The sequence below is a fragment of the Anthonomus grandis genome, chromosome 22, assembly GCF_022605725.1.
Source record: "Anthonomus grandis grandis chromosome 22, icAntGran1.3, whole genome shotgun sequence".
Taxonomy (NCBI): domain Eukaryota; kingdom Metazoa; phylum Arthropoda; class Insecta; order Coleoptera; family Curculionidae; genus Anthonomus; species Anthonomus grandis.
Window position 1 is genome coordinate 35752192 of NC_065567.1, and position 17136 is coordinate 35769327.

Sequence of the window (17136 nt, forward strand, 5' to 3'; positions counted from 1 at the left end):
TTTCCATTTAAACCAATACCGATTATTTCTTTTAGAATATACCAATATGTTTTTTATAGCGCTGTTTACTTTGGAAATGTTGTTAAAAATGTATAGTTTGGGTTTTCAAGTAAGTTCTCCAAATACACACATTTGTTATTATTGGTAAAGCAGTTATTATTTTCAGGGTTACTTTGTCTCGCTATTTAATCGTTTTGATTGTTTTGTTGTTATTGGAAGTATAAGTGAGATGGTGTTAACTCACTCAAACGTCATGCCTCCCTTGGGAATATCTGTATTACGTTGTGTGAGGTTGTTAAGAGTTTTTAAGGTTACCAAGTAAGTATTTTCTTTAAAACATTACTATGAGAAATCACTGTTAATTTTTTATTGGTTCAATATAGTCAGAATCTATAATGATGAACCCTTAAGGTAATTTTTATTGGCTGGTAAAAACTATTAGTTTTCTCTATTATAAAGTCAATTTTTAGTTAAAATATCTTGGAAAGCTGAGAATGAATAAGCTGGAAAATATTATATTATGTATTTTAGTAAAGACCCAGTATTCTAATCGTCTTATGGAATTTTTACATCAGTTGTCTGTACAGTGATACCTCTATTTTTCATCAATAATATCTAACCAAATATTTTAAATTTAGTAAGAATAATGTAGTCTAACGTCGATTTTAGTCATTCGTCAATAATGTCAATTTTCATTTCTGTTAATTGTCAATGCTGGCAAAAAATCGAACATTCAGATATATTTTATTTAAATATATCTGGATATAAGACTAAGTGGGAAAAAATATTTAACCATCAAGTTATTTTTAGGAATGTTCTTTCAACATACCTAATTTTAATTCCAGGAATGTTCTATTCTTTCTGTATTACTATTGATTAACACTGAAATCTCCATTTTTATCAATTACCGAATTATTGGTAATTATTTCAGAAAAACGGTTCGAACCTTTTTGAAATTCTTACGTAAATTTTCAATTTCATTCATTTGTCAGCAATATCAGTTTTAACTTCTGTCATTTGGATATAATTTATTTAATGCTAAAGATCGTCAAATCTGGGAAAAACATGTATTTAGATTATTCTTGGAATATTATACATAAATATTCTGAATTATTTTTGATTAAAATTGAAAACAATAATAATTCGGTATTTTAACCAACAAGAATATTTTTGAATATTTTTTAAATTTAACGTCATTTATCACTGTCATTCATTTGTCACAAATATAGTTTATCATTTCTGTCAATTATCGAATGCTATGAATTATGAACTTTCGGATTAATTTTTTATTTAATTTTAAACATCGTCAAATCTGGCAAAAAATATATATCAATATTTAAGATCCTGTAATATTATAATAAATAAATATTCGAAATTATTATTGAGTGAAACTGAAATATCCATTTTCATCAGTAATTCCACAATCATTAATTTGTCAAAAAAGGTCGATTATTATTTCTGTCAATTGTCCAATGAAAATTGAACTTATTGTCAAATTAAGAACCAAATATTCTTTGATAGAAACATTTATTTATTTTTGAAAAAGTTTCAATTTTCAAGCCGTACTCTGAACTTGTTGGTTAAAACTAGAATTCGCATTTTTAAATAATAATAATTATGTATTTAAACCAATAAGAGCAATTTTTTGTTAATTGTCGTTGCGTTGTTAAAAATTAATAAATCGAGAAAAAAAAGTGTTTAGAAGTGTGGCGTTTTTACTCTAGGCTAAAATGGGAACTTAAATACTCGATACACAAAAATAGTTAGCTGATTTATTTACGCACTTACACTACTAATCTCTATCATTTACTACTAGAAATATTTATTTACTACTATTTATATTCAATTTAAATATCGCGCCAATATTCCGAACTGAACTGAACTGTCAACTCCCCTCCCAGTAGCGACCCGGCTCTTTATATACTCGGCATAATACTGTCCGGACGATTTGCTAACCTTCCATGCAGAGAGATATCTCGATATCTCGATATCTCTAGAAATATCGTTCGGTGTGCCCACTTGTATCATTGCGGAAGGACGAAATACAGCTGGTATTCGTGGTATTATCAATATCGTTTCCTCCCTAAGCTTATTTCGTCCCGAAATAAATCCAAAGATGATGGATGTCAATATCCGCAGAAGGTTTCTCTCTGCAACTGAATCTCTTGTAGAAATAACAATCAATGCTTTTCTCTAGAAAATGGAATTGCTAGCATTCTCAGATCCTCGGCAAGCAACTTCTTCTTTAGAGAACACAAAGTATCCCAGACGTCCTTATAGGTTTTTGATGTTACGCCTCTTTGGTAACCAGGTAGAAGTCTCTTCATCGGTTATCTTGAGTGGTTGCATGATTCTGGGGTTAGACCGACGCAGGTCTTGAATTTTTCCCAACTTTCTACGGAAAACCTCAGACATTATACACATCATATTCCTCCAGACATTTGTAAATCCTTAGCTACACAATGTGCATGTTCTGGCTCCACTCAGGTGGAGCAGTAAACAGGTTTTGTCGTACTTCATAGGTCACGCTATACCGACTCTTTCGGCCATTGAAATGATGGGCCATGAGCCATGAGTTCATCGAATGTCAAATCCGACTCGACGATGATTGGATTTGCCGCAGCTCAGCGTCTTACTGGTTTCCATAATAAGCCAGTTAAAGTGAGGACTCAAGCTTTACCAAACCAAAAGATCACCAAGTTGATGGCTTCCAGAACTTGGTAAGGCCCATCCAAAAATGATTTAGCCTCTTAGGGTCATAAAGCCAACCCAAGTCACAATGTTGTACCTCTGGTCTTTGACATTGCCATTATCTGCGTCCTTCATTCGATTATAAGTAAAATCAATTCTTCTATGCAGCTCACTAACATCTTCCCCACCGGCAACATCGGTTCCTAGCGGTCAATCAAACTTCACATTGCATGGGAGTTCTCTTCCCATCACTATTCGAGCCGGAAACTCTCCTGTGATTTCATCATGGATTTCCGATCGATAATCCAGCAGGAACAAAGAAGAAAACTTATCCCAGTCTCTTTAGTGGCTAGAGATTGCTTTGGGCAAATACTGATTAATGATTCTATTCATTCGTTTTACCATGCAATCAGACTGCAAGTGTAATGCAGTACGCCTCAACCAATGTGCTGAAGTACTCAGTCACGACCACGATGTACTTTTCCCTGCTTCTGATGTGGAAACGAACCAGCAACGTCAATAGCAATCCTTTCAAAGGGACGTCCCATGTTTTACTGACGCCTTGTGTTTTCGCTGTGGCCAATTACTGCCGCACATACAACGCATTTCCTGCATTAGTCCCTTACGTCTGCATTGCTATTAACCAAGTTAAATCTTTCGCTCACTCTTCCCAGGGTCTTTGTTACTATAAATTGTCCTCCTGCGACACTGGCATGGATGGTGGTTCCTAACAACTTTTTTTCTTCCCGCTGACAATTCTTGCAGTCATTCGCACAATCTTCTTGCTACGGATTGCTGAATAAAGGTCGACGATCGCCTCTTCGCATCGACCTTACTTAGTTTAGCAGAAGTGAAACTAGCACCCACGTACTCCATTAACCTTTCTGATGATTCACTTAACGGATTCCTCGAAGTAGGTCTCTCCTGGAATCACTTGTCGGACATGAGCCTGACCCTTGTTCGTGTTATTGGTAGCTTCGAATTTAAGGGTCCGTATTAATGTATCTATACTAGCATAGGTGGATGTGCTAGTAATAACTACTGCCTCAATTGAGCATGGCGGAGTCCATCCAGAAATGCTTGGACTGCCAAACGTTCATGATTCTCTCCGAGAAATCTGAATATGCCAGTGCGAACTAAACATGCAATGTCAGATTTAAATTTTTTGAAGGACTTTGTCAACTGCGTGTGGTAGAAATATTTCAGGTGTGACTGGCCATAACACATCTCCAAATGCCTCACTAGGTAGTCGACTTCTTGTTTTTCGGAGGACATTATTTGCAGGATGGCAGCCGAATCAAGGCAAATTTAAGGGCAGTGGCCTTCTGTCTGGGTGACCAACCGTTTGCTTTTTTCCAACGGGTGCAGTTTTTACCGTTCGTTAGGTGTGAATTAAGATACTTCATGCACAAAAATAGTGAACTGATTTATTTACACACTTACACTATTAAACACGATCACTTATGACTACCAGAAATATTTATTTACTAGTATTTATGTCCGATTTAAATATCCTGCCAATATTCCGACTTGAACTGAACCGTCAACTGCCCTCCCAGCGATGACGCAGATCCTTATATACTCGGCAGAGCACAGTCCGCAACATTCGCTAACGTTCTTTGCGTACAATAGGAATATTTGTACAAAATAATAAATAGTCCAAGAATATTCGACTGAATATTTTATGAACTAAAACCTGTTCACAAAAAAAGACGACTTATTTTTCGTTGACCCTATAAATGGCAGCCAGCCTAACAAAATCATTGGGCCAAAGAAAAACCAACATGATTTTAAATGAAAATAAACTAGATTTATATATGTAATGTTTTTCTTATCTCAATTTTTAGATATTGGCGATCATTATCAAACCTGGTTGCCTCACTGTTAAATTCGATCCAATCAATCGCATCCTTGTTGTTGCTACTGTTTTTGTTTATTGTTATTTTCGCTCTACTCGGCATGCAAGTCTTTGGAGGAAGATTTAACAGAAAAACCGAAGAGAAACCTCGATACAACTTTGATAGTTTTTGGCAAAGTTTATTGACAGTCTTTCAGGTCGGTAATTCCCCTATCAAACATTTTTAATTTGTAGCAACTTAAGATTTTTAGATATTGACTGGTGAAGACTGGAATGCTGTTATGTACGTAGGAATAGAGGCATATGGAGGTGTTAAAGGGTTTGGCGCCTTGGCCTGTATTTATTATATTATTCTGTTTATTTGTGGTAACTGTATCCTTTTCTAACGTATAAAATTAACTTCTACCTCTTTCACTTTTACTTTCATTCTTTATATTCGTTGATTTCCTTATACAACAATAAAGATATACTTTTAAACGTGTTCTTGGCTATCGCCGTCGATAACTTAGCGGACGCAGAAACTTTGACAGCAATCGAAAAGGAGGAAGAGGAAAAAGAGCAAGAGGGTAAGAGATCGAAGAGTCCCACTCCGATCCAAGAAGAGGAAGATGAGGAGGGAATGGAAGAGGAAGAGCATAGTCTGGAAGAAGATATTGATGACGAGCAATATTCTGAAAGGTGATGACGTAAGTAAAATATGAAAAATATTTAGTTACATATTTACTTTAATTGTAGATCCGACCGAGATCACGATGAAGAATCTCAAACGAAAAAAGAGTTGGACGATGGTGAAGAGGGGGAAGATCAAAATGAAGGTAAGGTGTGGTGTAAGCAATCTTTGTGATTGGCGCCTTTTATTCTTAGGAACTTTAGGTGACGAGAAACCGACAATTACGAATTAACCAAATTTTGATATTGCGACTCTGTTAGTTTCCTTGTTTCCTGTTAGAAATATAATATTTATGATTATTGCACATATTCTCTTTAGTTAAATAAAAGTATGATCCATAACATGTGCGGAATCCAAAAGTCTACACTAGTGGAGTCCCTCGCCTCGCTATTCACATCCACAATCACTCGTTCACAACTTCTTGTAAAGACTTCACGGCAACGATGTCAGGTGGTATCAAGTACAGTTTATTTATCCTGAGCTTAGTCTCCACTTAGTTCACATTATCAGTTTGTTCTATGCGAAAAGTAGTATGTAGAATGGGCAAGAATAGAACCACAAATTACTCTAACTCATATGAGAAAGTCCGGCAAAAACGCGAATTGATTTCTGAAACCTCGTGGTCTTAGATAAACTGCATGGATGGTGGGTAGTCTCACCTGGAAAAACGACTTCAGACCAACCATATTAATGTAATGCATGAGATATGTCCTAATGTCATTCAAGCTTGGCAATTTAAGTTGCTTTCCTGTAAAGTGACTAATAATTTAAAAACAAGGAGTTGAATTCATCAGAAACTCAAGAATTGAGAAATAAATTATAGACAGCTGAAATCTGAAGACTGTGCCCTTAAAACTTTAAATGACTGATGATTGACTTCTTAAACTAACTTTGAAATGACAAGTGAAGCATGACACTATTGACAGATTCAAAAGAGTTTTCCCATGTTACCATAGTGAGAATATGTTTAATTATAGGTTATTAATAGGTTTAATCTAATATAATCATCCAATCATCTCCATCTACTAAGCTCCAGTAATAAGTGGAGATGATTGGATGATTAGATGATTAGATTTTATGAGAAAAAATAGTAGAACGATTTAAAAAAATTTATTGATTTTTAATGTGACATTATTGACAGATTAAAAATATTGTTGCCATATTACGATGTCAAGCTGTGTTGATGTTCATTAGTAGGAATGGCAAATAGTAGGCGAAGATGATTATATTAATTATGAGCTTTAAGACAAATAGCAATGAAACGCCTTAAAACAAATTACTGCACATTTCACGAAAGTTTTCATGTTTATATGTGAAACTATTGACAAGTTATTAAGCATTACATAATTGACAGATTCAAAACAGTGTCCCCATGTTACGAAGCCAGGCTTTGTTGATGTTCATTAGTAGAAATGAATGAATTAGTAATTCGTTAGTTCAATAGTAGGCGAAAATGATTATATCAATGAACTTTAGACATATCGCAATAAAACGCCTTAAAAACGAATTTATTGATGTTTTACACAATTATATGTGTCAATATTAACATTGATGACAAGTGAAGCATGAGACTCGATCTGGTACTGAACACTTGAGATCGTGTGCGAAAATATGGGATGCTCTGGTACCCAATACTATTGATACGATGTAATACTCTGCAGACAACGGGATAATCCAGATACATATCGGGTCAGAACTAATTTTTGGTAGAACATATTCCTTCCGACTTGGCTCTTCGTAGATTTTCATGGAAACCAGACGCAGGAAGTAGACGCATATGGTACACCAGAGGTTGGAATAAACGCACATAATTTACAGCACTCACCCTCAACTTTACCAAATTGACGTTGATCGTTAGTGCAATGATGCTAATGAGTGGATCAAAAACTAAACTATTTAGTCAACGTTTCCAGTAAAATTAAATAATTTATTTGGTGAAAACTGATTTAGAGAAAAGTGAATTACAAACCTTAGCAAACTTTGCAAAAAGGGCCCTGATATTTAAACTGCATCCAGTATCAAATTATAGATAGGAAAAAGCATTAGAACAGGTGTGATTCTAGTACGAGATACCTACGCTTTGACCAGGTGAGGAGTGAAGAGGTTTTCTGCGGAGACCTCAAACACGAATAGACCAAAGGAGTTGCTGGATCGTGGCATTGTATCTTTGCATTATTTCTCTGATGGACTATATTTCAGAAACTCGGTTAACTCTATGCTGATATTTTTCATTGTCAACATGCGCTTTGTATCATGTAATGCAAATTCGTGTTCTCCTTGGAATATTCGTGTGATAATAATATCTAAACCAGTCACAAATCGTGTAATACACTTATTAAACTTTAGATTAAGGAAATATATTACGTATATTGTCGCAATATCAAAATTTATAAGGCAGGTCTAAGTCTCGTCACTTACTTTTATACTATAGCAAGTCTTTTCAGAGGAAGATACGGACGATGAGGACCTGGTGGTTCCTAAGGAAACGGCTAGGCCAAGGCGGCTGTCCGAGGTCACTATAGTTAAGAAAGTCAAGCCGATACCAAAAGGCAGTGCCTTTTTTATATTTTCATATAAGAACAGGTACGCCTCATTTAACAGAACATAGCTGCAGAATCTATATCTATTTAGTTTTTACCTAACTTACTTCGATTTAAATTATACGGTTCATAGAAGTTAAGTATTAGACGTTGAGACTATGTCCAGACAGTGGATATAAATAAATAAATACAGGACATACAAAAAAATTGATTAGTTTAGGGCTTGTTGTATAATCTTGTATACTATATGATGGTAAAGTAAGAGCTACAATCCTAGTTAATTTTCTTCTTATTTCATTCGAACAATCAAGCAAGTTATCGAACTTTTTTAAATACATCAACGTAAAAACGCTCTCAAGAGGAAGAAGCGCAGTTGAACTTGGGGAACAGTAGACAGGGGAGGTTGTTGCTGAAGTTGCACCGAGTGTTATCTTGGAAATGCCAATAAGGCGCTTTGATCTGAGGTTTCTTTCTCTTCTCAACACCAACGGCATTCTGGTTATCTGCAATACGTAGGGTTTGGAGACGACATCTTGAGTACCAGTTCCCTGTTATAAGACCTATCACTATCAAAATTTTGTGTCTCTTGAGGCGCTTAGTAATTCTATCTGGTAGAGGGCCCAGCTATGTGTGCTTCCGTCGATCTTCGGAGTGCCTCTCTATCGAGAGTCCTTAGTTATGCGACAGCTACACATTTGGCTTTGCCGATTATAGATTTTAGGGCACTGACAGATTCACGGATTCCGCTTCTTGGTTACCAGCATTACTGAGTGGCGAGACAACCAGAAAAAGTATTCTTCTGGACCTTTATACACTCCAGTACAAGCTTGGATATCATCTTTTCAACCGAAATGAAGACCTTATTGGTGACTCTACTGTCAGAGCAGATAGTTATCTGTTCCGATGTCTGCTGGCGAAACCTGGCGGCATAAAAAGCATATAACTAAGTCACCAATGTTACATAAAAAGTGTTGCTGCAGCTATGTTAAGTGTAAACCTATAGTAATAAGTGTGATTGTATGGTATTGCAGATAATGAGGATGATCAACAGGGGGCCAGACCACGGCGCATGTCAGAAATAAAGCAAAACTCTCAGAAATTACCTATTCCACCTGCTTCATCATTTTTCGTTTTTTCTGAGACGAACAGGTGAAATATTGAAAGACTGCGTTAGTTGCCCCTTTAGAAACCATTATTTACTTGCTTCATTCCTAAAGAGATCTTCATTACTTTCCCGTTTTGTTCAGGGGATTACAGTTTTATCACCACACTGATCATTGTAGAGCGTGTGTATTTTTCTCCTTGTAGACATTCATACTCAATATAGTAGATTTCTCCTGGTTTTTGGTTTGATAATGTTTCAAACAAGGTTTGTAACTAACGAGTGCATTTACTAAAACCTACATAAAATTTCATGGGATTAGTTGACTAAATCAGAAAATAATTGTTTATACGTACTCAAATAAGTTTATATACACAATATTACAATAACAGAAAATGCAAAACACTACTTAGTCCACTACCTAGTTGCGCTATTCCTGGCAACATATGGAAACACCGTTATGCGCATATGCGTATTCTTAACTGTAACTAGAAAGCGCATACTAGGAATCGGGTGGAGCCGTTATGGCTCATGGCTGATCGCGTTAACATTGTTGCCATATTTTGTTAAATGTCTGTCTATTTCTGTTTTTGTACTTAGTATAACAATTGATAATTTTTTTCTGTTCATAGTTGAGTCTATCAGAGACAAACCTTTCACTATCAAATAAAAACAAGAAAATTATTACAAAAATTGCACAAAAGCGCTCAACAGACTAACTCCCGGACAGTTGCCTTTTGCGAGTACTTTTGTGTAAACTTTTAGGAAAAAAACTGAAATATTCATAACTGTATCATAATTTCATAATTATCGCTTAAAGTTTAGAATAAGAATCTATCATCATTTCTAATTACCTTTAATTAAAAGTTTTAAGTAACAATTATACAGGGTTTTGGCAGGTTGTATGCCAAAACCCTGTATAATTGTTTTAGTATTAATTTTTGTATTAAATTATAAATATTTTAATACTTTTCCTCGATATCTGTAAAGCTCTTTTCAAAAAATGAATACTACTTTAATATATTATTTCCTTTTAAGGTTTCGCGTGCTGTGTCACTGGTTATGTAACCATTCCATCTTTAGTAATATTATTCTTGTTTGTATATTGGTTTCGTCTGCCCTCCTAGCCTTAGAAGATCCAATCAATCAAGACAATAGAAGAGCTGATGTAAGTAAACCAGCCTACACGTGAGTCGTTAAGTAAAAGATCAAAGTAAAAGCGGAACTGTTTTGGTTTGTGATGTATTTTAAAAGTTTTTCTTTAATTTTTGAGTTTTTCAAGTAAAAGTAATCAGAATATAACGATTAGGAATTATTTTAGGGAGGCCATTTCTGTCTATTTATGTATTTTGAATTTTTAGATCCTGTCGAAGTTTGACTACATTTTCACCGGAATATTTTCGGTGGAATTAGTACTTAAGACTATTTCATACGGGTGCATTCTTCACAAGGGTGCCTTCTTCAGATCTGCCTTTAATGTTTTGGATTTAGTTGTTGTATGTGTATCGATAATTTCTATATTTAATAGGTAAGCATATTTTTTACTGAATAATAGGCATGTTCAAGTTGAATAGAAGAAATTAGGAGGTTTATAGACGCCAGAAGTGTGGCACTTCCTAAGCAAATATGTCTTACCACTTATTTTACAATTAAAAAAATTAAAAACCTTCTGACGTCATTATTCCTGACCAACATATAACAAAGTAACCCTTCCTTTTTCTGTTTCAGTCACGAAGCAATGTCGGTTGTAAAAATTCTTAGGGTATTAAGAGTTCTAAGGCCTCTTAGGGCCATTAATCGTGCAAAGGGACTGAAGGTAAGGTTGGCGTTCTTTAATTATTATTAATAACGTGCCCATGCAACTATAATTCTATAAATTCTATTGAAAGTTTAACTTCACCTTATATGAGTTAGGCCTTTACTTGCAGCCTCAAAATTAGAACCAACAAAATTTTGTTGAAAACATGCAAACTTAACCTTGATGCTATCCGTTTACAGGAAACCAAGACACAATAGTATATCTTGAGGAACTGTGAGACTCTTTTCATAAAGCTCTTTGGTTGTCTTACGGAGAATCTAAAATTTGTCCTTATTCTAAATTATTATCATTAAACATATCAAATACTTCAGTTGCATGCACATATTCAGTATATCCGACACAATTCAAATGAACAAATCGTCCTTGTTAGTTGAGACTTTCTTCTGCAAGTAAATATTGATAGACTATACTTGCCGTCTGGGATTTTATTTGGGCGTTGATCTGGGCGGCATAGTCCGGAGGTTTATGAATTGTATGTGTTGTATACTTGACATGTACCAATATTTAAAAAACTAAATATTTTTTATGGACAACACAACCCAACGTATCTATAAAACCACTTTTGAGTAAAAAATATTTGTCCTACAAAAATAGGACTTTCAATCGTGAACGTGTCTGTCATACGTAGATTATTTAGTCCGCTCATAACAATAAATTGTGGTTTGTTATTACTATGCTATATCTCGACTTGCTATTTTTTAATCTGCAATATACATAGACTCCGTTCGACCTTGTTTCATACAAAATGTTGTTTTTAAATTTTCGTAATACATTACGACAATTAACTCTAAGAGCTTTTCCAGATGAGCCGAAAGGACGATAAGAAAGATGATTTTGTAAAAGTTTCCGAGTCTCTTCCTATGGTCTCCTCTTTGTCTTCTTTCTTTCCGAGTTGTTAAATTGAATAGCTTTAATCTATCCTCGTATGACATGTCTCTAGTCTCAATAGGAATTCTGGTCGCTCTTCTTTGGACTCTCCAATGTTTTTGGCAAAGTAAGAATTTCAGATCGTATGGTAGTACTCAAGTTTTGTTCTGATAAATGTTGCATAAATTTTGGTCATGAAAGCAAGAGCAGCTGAATGCTCTTCCTGTAGATTAGAGAATTATAATACAGTATAATTCCTCTTAATGCGAAGCCGGTCGACGGATTAACCGGCCTGTTTACAACAGCCGAAAGCAAAGCAATATTTTCCAAGAAATTCACCGGCGAGGCGATTCGGCTGGGATCTCCCCGTAATAACGGGGAGTTCCCGTAATAACGGAGAGTTATTACGGAGAGATCCCTGTGAACTGAACTATAAACGATGTTGAATAGGATTATTTTGTTGGATCAGTTTGGTTTGTTCTTGCTGTGGGTACGTACAAAACATAACTATTTCCTTAACAATGAGTGCAAAGCGCAAAAGAATTGTGGTTTCGATGGATACACGTTTAAAAGTGTTAAAGCGGATTGATAATGGTGAATCTGTGGCGAAAATCTGTGCAGAATTTAATGTTGGAAAAAGCACTGTAAATGACTGGTGAAGAGATAGGCATTCGATTAAGGAGTTTTGTTCGAAAATGGAATCTGATAAGAATCTGGGCAGCCGTTGTACGAGAAAAAAATCGATTTGCGAGGTCATCGATGAAGCTTTGTGGATCTGGTTTCTTCAGGAACGTCGAAGAGGTACACCGATTGGCGGCCCAATTTTGAAAGAAAAAGCTCTGGCTATCCACCAGAAGATTAATAATGGAGGCGAATTTGTGGCAAGTGATAGTTGGCTTAATCGATGGAAAAAGCGACACGGAATTCATTTCGCACATGTAAGTGGAGAAAAACTGTCTGCTGATACTTCAGGTGCGACAGAATTCAAGACCAAGTTTGGTGAAATGGTTAAAACAGAGGAATTAGCTGCAGAACAAGTTTATAGTATGGACGAGACCGGGCTAAACATTAAAATGTTACCAGAAAAAACTTTTCTAGGCAGTCATGAACAGTCTGCCTCTGGCTTTTAAAAGAACAAAGAACGTATTACAGTGGCCGTTTGTTCGAATGCAGCGGGAACTCATAAAATTCCTCGTTTCGTTATTGGCAAGTCTGCTGAACCACGAGCATTCAAAAACTTGAATCCATCGTCCCTTCCGGTCTATTATAAGTCACAAAAATCAGCGTGGATGAAGTCAGATCTGTTTAAAGAGTGGTTTAATTTAGAGTTTGTTCCAAGAGTTAAAAAACATTTAAAAAGTGTTAACTTGCCTATCAAAGCAGTTCTAGTGTTAGATAATGCTTCAACCCATCCTCATGACTGCGATGTAGCTGACATAAAATTAGTTTATCTTTCTCCTAATGTGACAAGCTTAGTGCAACCAATGGACCAAGGAGTGATCGAGCGATCTCGAATATTGCAGGGACTGAAGAAGAAGAAAACAAATCCACTCTACAAGACCTTCAAAAATTAACGGGTAACGAAGCATTGCAACCAGAGGATATGAAAAATTGAAGTTGTGACGATCACCTTGAAAATGAATTTTTGAATGATGAAGAAATCATAGATTTAGCAACCAAAGAACCAGAGGAATATGATGAGAGTAGTGACGTTGAAGAGGAAAAAACGATTTCTCATGAAGAAGCCAAAAATTTAATGGAACTTGCATTAAAATACATTGAGCAGCAACATGAGTCAACAGCATTAGACGTTTTGGTGATTAGAAAATGGAGGGATATGGCATTCAGAAACTCACTGAAGGTTAAAAAACAGAAGAAAATCACAGACTTTTTCGAAAAATAATTACATATTAAATTTACATACATATGTATATTTGTTGATGTAGCACCTTCATAAGAGGAGGTTAAGAGGAATTCTACTGTATATGTATTTCCCATTTTAGGTTTTTTGCCATTACAACCCCCAAGTCTATTTGCTCATTTACAGCTGATATACAGCAGAATACTGAATAGTGTATTTTGTCGATGTTGAGTTTCATAAGCCAGTCTTGCTTCCAGGTTTCTACGGTTGGTATGTCGGCTAAGAATTTGTCAAAATCAGTCAATAGATTGGAGTAAACCTTCCTATCGTCTGCAAAGGCTTAGCTATTAGTTCGCTAGTTTTTATCTAGATCCGCAGTATAGCATGTGAATAGCACGGGTCCAAGGACGACCAACGCCACTGAGTAATTTGGCTGTGAAGGCTGTCCATTGACCCTCACTCTAAAGGTTTTAGATTTTATGTGTGTTCTGTTTGTATCTTATTCCAGCCACATGGTTCAATTTGCAAAATAGACGAACATCAAGTACCTTGTCAAATGCTTTTTCATAAGTCATTTTGGTAGGTAAGTGCCTAAGTTTGTAGTTGTTGAGCGGTAAGGCAAGAAGCCAGGTGATGATTATTTTATACTACCAAGATAGTTTTTGATGAGTATAGGGATGCCATCCGGCTCTGAGCTAGCATCGATTTTGATGTTATTTAATGTCTCTTCTACTAATTCTTCAGTAATTTGCATAGTGTTAAATTCTGGAATGCTTTTAATTTAATTGCGAAGAATTGAAAAGTTTTGTACTATTTTAGCAGTGTATACTGTTTGAAATTGGTTTGTCAGAAGTTCAGCTGCCATACTTGGACCTGTGACCGTGATTCCCAGTATCTGGGTCTTTTAAATCAATATCAAACAAGTGACTTAATAAAGTTCTGTTCATGTATTAATAGAAGTTTTTCTCCTCTCTTTCCACCAAGCCTCCTTCATACCGACTACGTGCTTTAGTTATTTGTGCTTTTAGTTTTTTGTTTTTTGTCTGTGCAACTGATAATCTAACTCAGAATTAGTTGCTTTATATTTATTCCAAGTCTTTGCCAAGTCTTTGCCTCTTTAAAGATATTACGTTTTTCGTAGTTTTTGCGAGTGGTCCTTAAAAGTATGTTAATTTTTTATGATTTCTGTAAGTGCCTTTTCTACAGTTTCTACTATTATTAGTTTTGTGTGTACTTACCTCTGAGAAGTGTGATATAATATGGCGGTTAATAGTCTCATAGTTTGCTTTAAAGATGATCCTCTTTACTATTTTTCTAGTTTTGAGTCTCAAGTGTATGTATATTGTTGCTCGTTGAGGAGTTCAAACATAATTTCGCTGATAGGTTGTTTGTGTGTGCAGAAAAGTAAGTCTAGAAGCGAGGCATCTGTTCTCCTGTACTGAGTGGTTTTTGTAATTAGTTGTTTGTAATTTCATCCTTTATATGCATCAAGGAATTCCTCTGCTGCTTGGCATGCTTTTGTCATAGAAAGACTTTTCCAATGTATTTCTAGATAATGAAAGTCGCCAAATATTATGCAGTTGTTGCTGTTATTAAAAATATCACCTACGGGGGTAATTAGTTTTAAGTTTTCCTGATAAATGAATGAATATGAGCCTATTATTACTTTTAAAAGTGTAGCATTGACAGTTGTTGGTATATTCATTCTTGTAATTGGATAAACAGCTACATTCGCGATTGTGGGATCCTGGAGCTAAAATCATTCCATTCAAATACACTCGCGTGAACCCATGATCATGCGTGAATAGTGTTCTTTACGCTGAAATCTAAACTCGCGCGTAAATGGTGCGAGTCGAGATGCTAGTGATATATTAATGATATTGTTAAGTCGCGTCAGCCAATAGTTGCAGCGAGATGACATATTTGCTTTTCTTGTCATAATGAAAGATTGATACGGAATCACGGCACAAGAAAAACGCGGGACGTGTTACTCGAATGCGCGTAAATCGCCTCAGCTGCACAAGCTCAAACATAAGTGCAAAAGTGCGGCAAAAACGCGAATCAATTGCTTTGACCTCGAATAAACGAACAAGTGGCTTCAAATAAACCGCATAGATGACGAATATTCTGGCCTGGGAAAAGCGGCTGGTGACAAATCGCCTGGATGTTAAATATAATTTTTAGTTTAATCAATAACCTGCATTAATTTATTCGTATGATGGTACAAAGCTATTTTCCACTTAAAAGCAATCTAAACTGAGTCACGAATAACACAGTAAATAACATACGAATGAATCGACGAAATAATGTCCGTGGAATAATGATAGTTCGCGTATGTACCATAGGATCGCGTGCTAAATGCCCCGATACCTTGTTTGACAAATTGTAGTGTGAAGACTACGTAGCATCGAAATGTATGTTACGTTATTAATGTACAAAATCTCTTTTTATTTTAAAATTACAAAATTCAAACTGACATAGTAACGTGCTTATTTAATACTAACTTAATGATAAATTACGCAGGCTTTTTACGTAAAAATTGTCAGCTGTCGCTGCTGACTGGGCCAAGGTGAAGTGGTTCTGGGATTTTCTCTTCAGACTAAAAAGTGTAGGAATGCAACGCACTGAATTTGTGGTAAACTAGGCGTGGGTTTATCTAAGTAAACAATACTGAGTATTTTTCATATAAAATGTACAGGATATCCATCTGAAAACTTTCAATGCAAGTATCTCTGAAACTAAAAAAGTTGAAAGAAAAGCGCAATTTGGTACAAATGTACAAGTAGAGGGAATGAAAACCACTATATTTTGGTTATTGGGTGAGTGATTCCTTGGGCCCAATGCACCCCAACCCAAAAAAATTTTAAATGGCACCACCCCTTTTGTGGTACCTCAAATCCAAGGTGTTTTGGAATAGTATTCACCTGCACAGGAATGTTTCTTAAATTTTATACAGACGCAAACAAAGGTATGAGTTAAATAAAATAAACTCTGTTTTTATGAAGTGATATTTTATTTAATTAGATGCTCAAAATGCGTTAAGGGCTAAACAAAAGTATAATCTATTTTCAAACTCATTTCTCACATTTTAAAACACTCCTCTTGCAATAGATGCACATTCTGTAATAATACGTTACTGAAGATCAATCGAAAAGTGTTAGATCTGATGATCTCGCCGGCCATTACATTCCCACTTTTTCCAATCCACTGACCTGGAAACACATCATGTTAAATGATGTCACCCAATATTCCCGCCCACAAATTGATTTATTCTGGATACTGTTGTACCTTCCCTGAAAACATGCGGATTTTCATCACTCCAATATTTACAGTTATGTTTATTTACAGAGCCCTTAAAAAAACGTGCATTCGTCGCTAAAACCAATATTTTTTAGCAACACAGGAGTGATACGTAAATAATTTATTATTCCCTCGCAAAATTCTATTATTCGGTCAGGGTCGTCTTCACGCAATTCCTGAAGAATTTGCATTTTGTTTGGATGAAAGTGACTTAATTTAAGTAGTAGAATACTCTACATAACGCATAGATTCATGACAAATTCCTGATATCACTGAAGCTTGGCGTAGAGGCAACATAGGATTCATATCAAAGCGTCCTAATACTTCTACTTATGCCGCTTTATCAAGTACTCCACGCTGTACTCCTGTTTCTTCAAATTTGAGAATTAGTTGTAGTAGTAAGTATAACTTACATTTTCTTTCAGGAT

The 17136-nt window shown here is 35.5% G+C and overlaps 1 protein-coding gene across 2 annotated transcripts in view; it reads left to right on the forward strand.

The window, feature by feature from the left end:
* LOC126748207 (muscle calcium channel subunit alpha-1) overlaps positions 1 to 17136 on the forward strand; it is a 120256-nt gene that overhangs the window by 77019 nt on the left and 26101 nt on the right. For both annotated transcript variants that reach the window (XM_050457281.1, XM_050457282.1), the window contains exons 9-18: positions 36 to 109; positions 167 to 318; positions 4539 to 4746; positions 4801 to 4921; positions 5014 to 5227; positions 5285 to 5364; positions 7655 to 7802; positions 9900 to 10029; positions 10223 to 10389; positions 10590 to 10677. In XM_050457281.1, the coding sequence (XP_050313238.1) occupies positions 36 to 109; positions 167 to 318; positions 4539 to 4746; positions 4801 to 4921; positions 5014 to 5227; positions 5285 to 5364; positions 7655 to 7802; positions 9900 to 10029; positions 10223 to 10389; positions 10590 to 10677 (1382 nt within the window). The remainder of the gene's footprint in view (positions 1 to 35; positions 110 to 166; positions 319 to 4538; positions 4747 to 4800; positions 4922 to 5013; positions 5228 to 5284; positions 5365 to 7654; positions 7803 to 9899; positions 10030 to 10222; positions 10390 to 10589; positions 10678 to 17136) is intronic.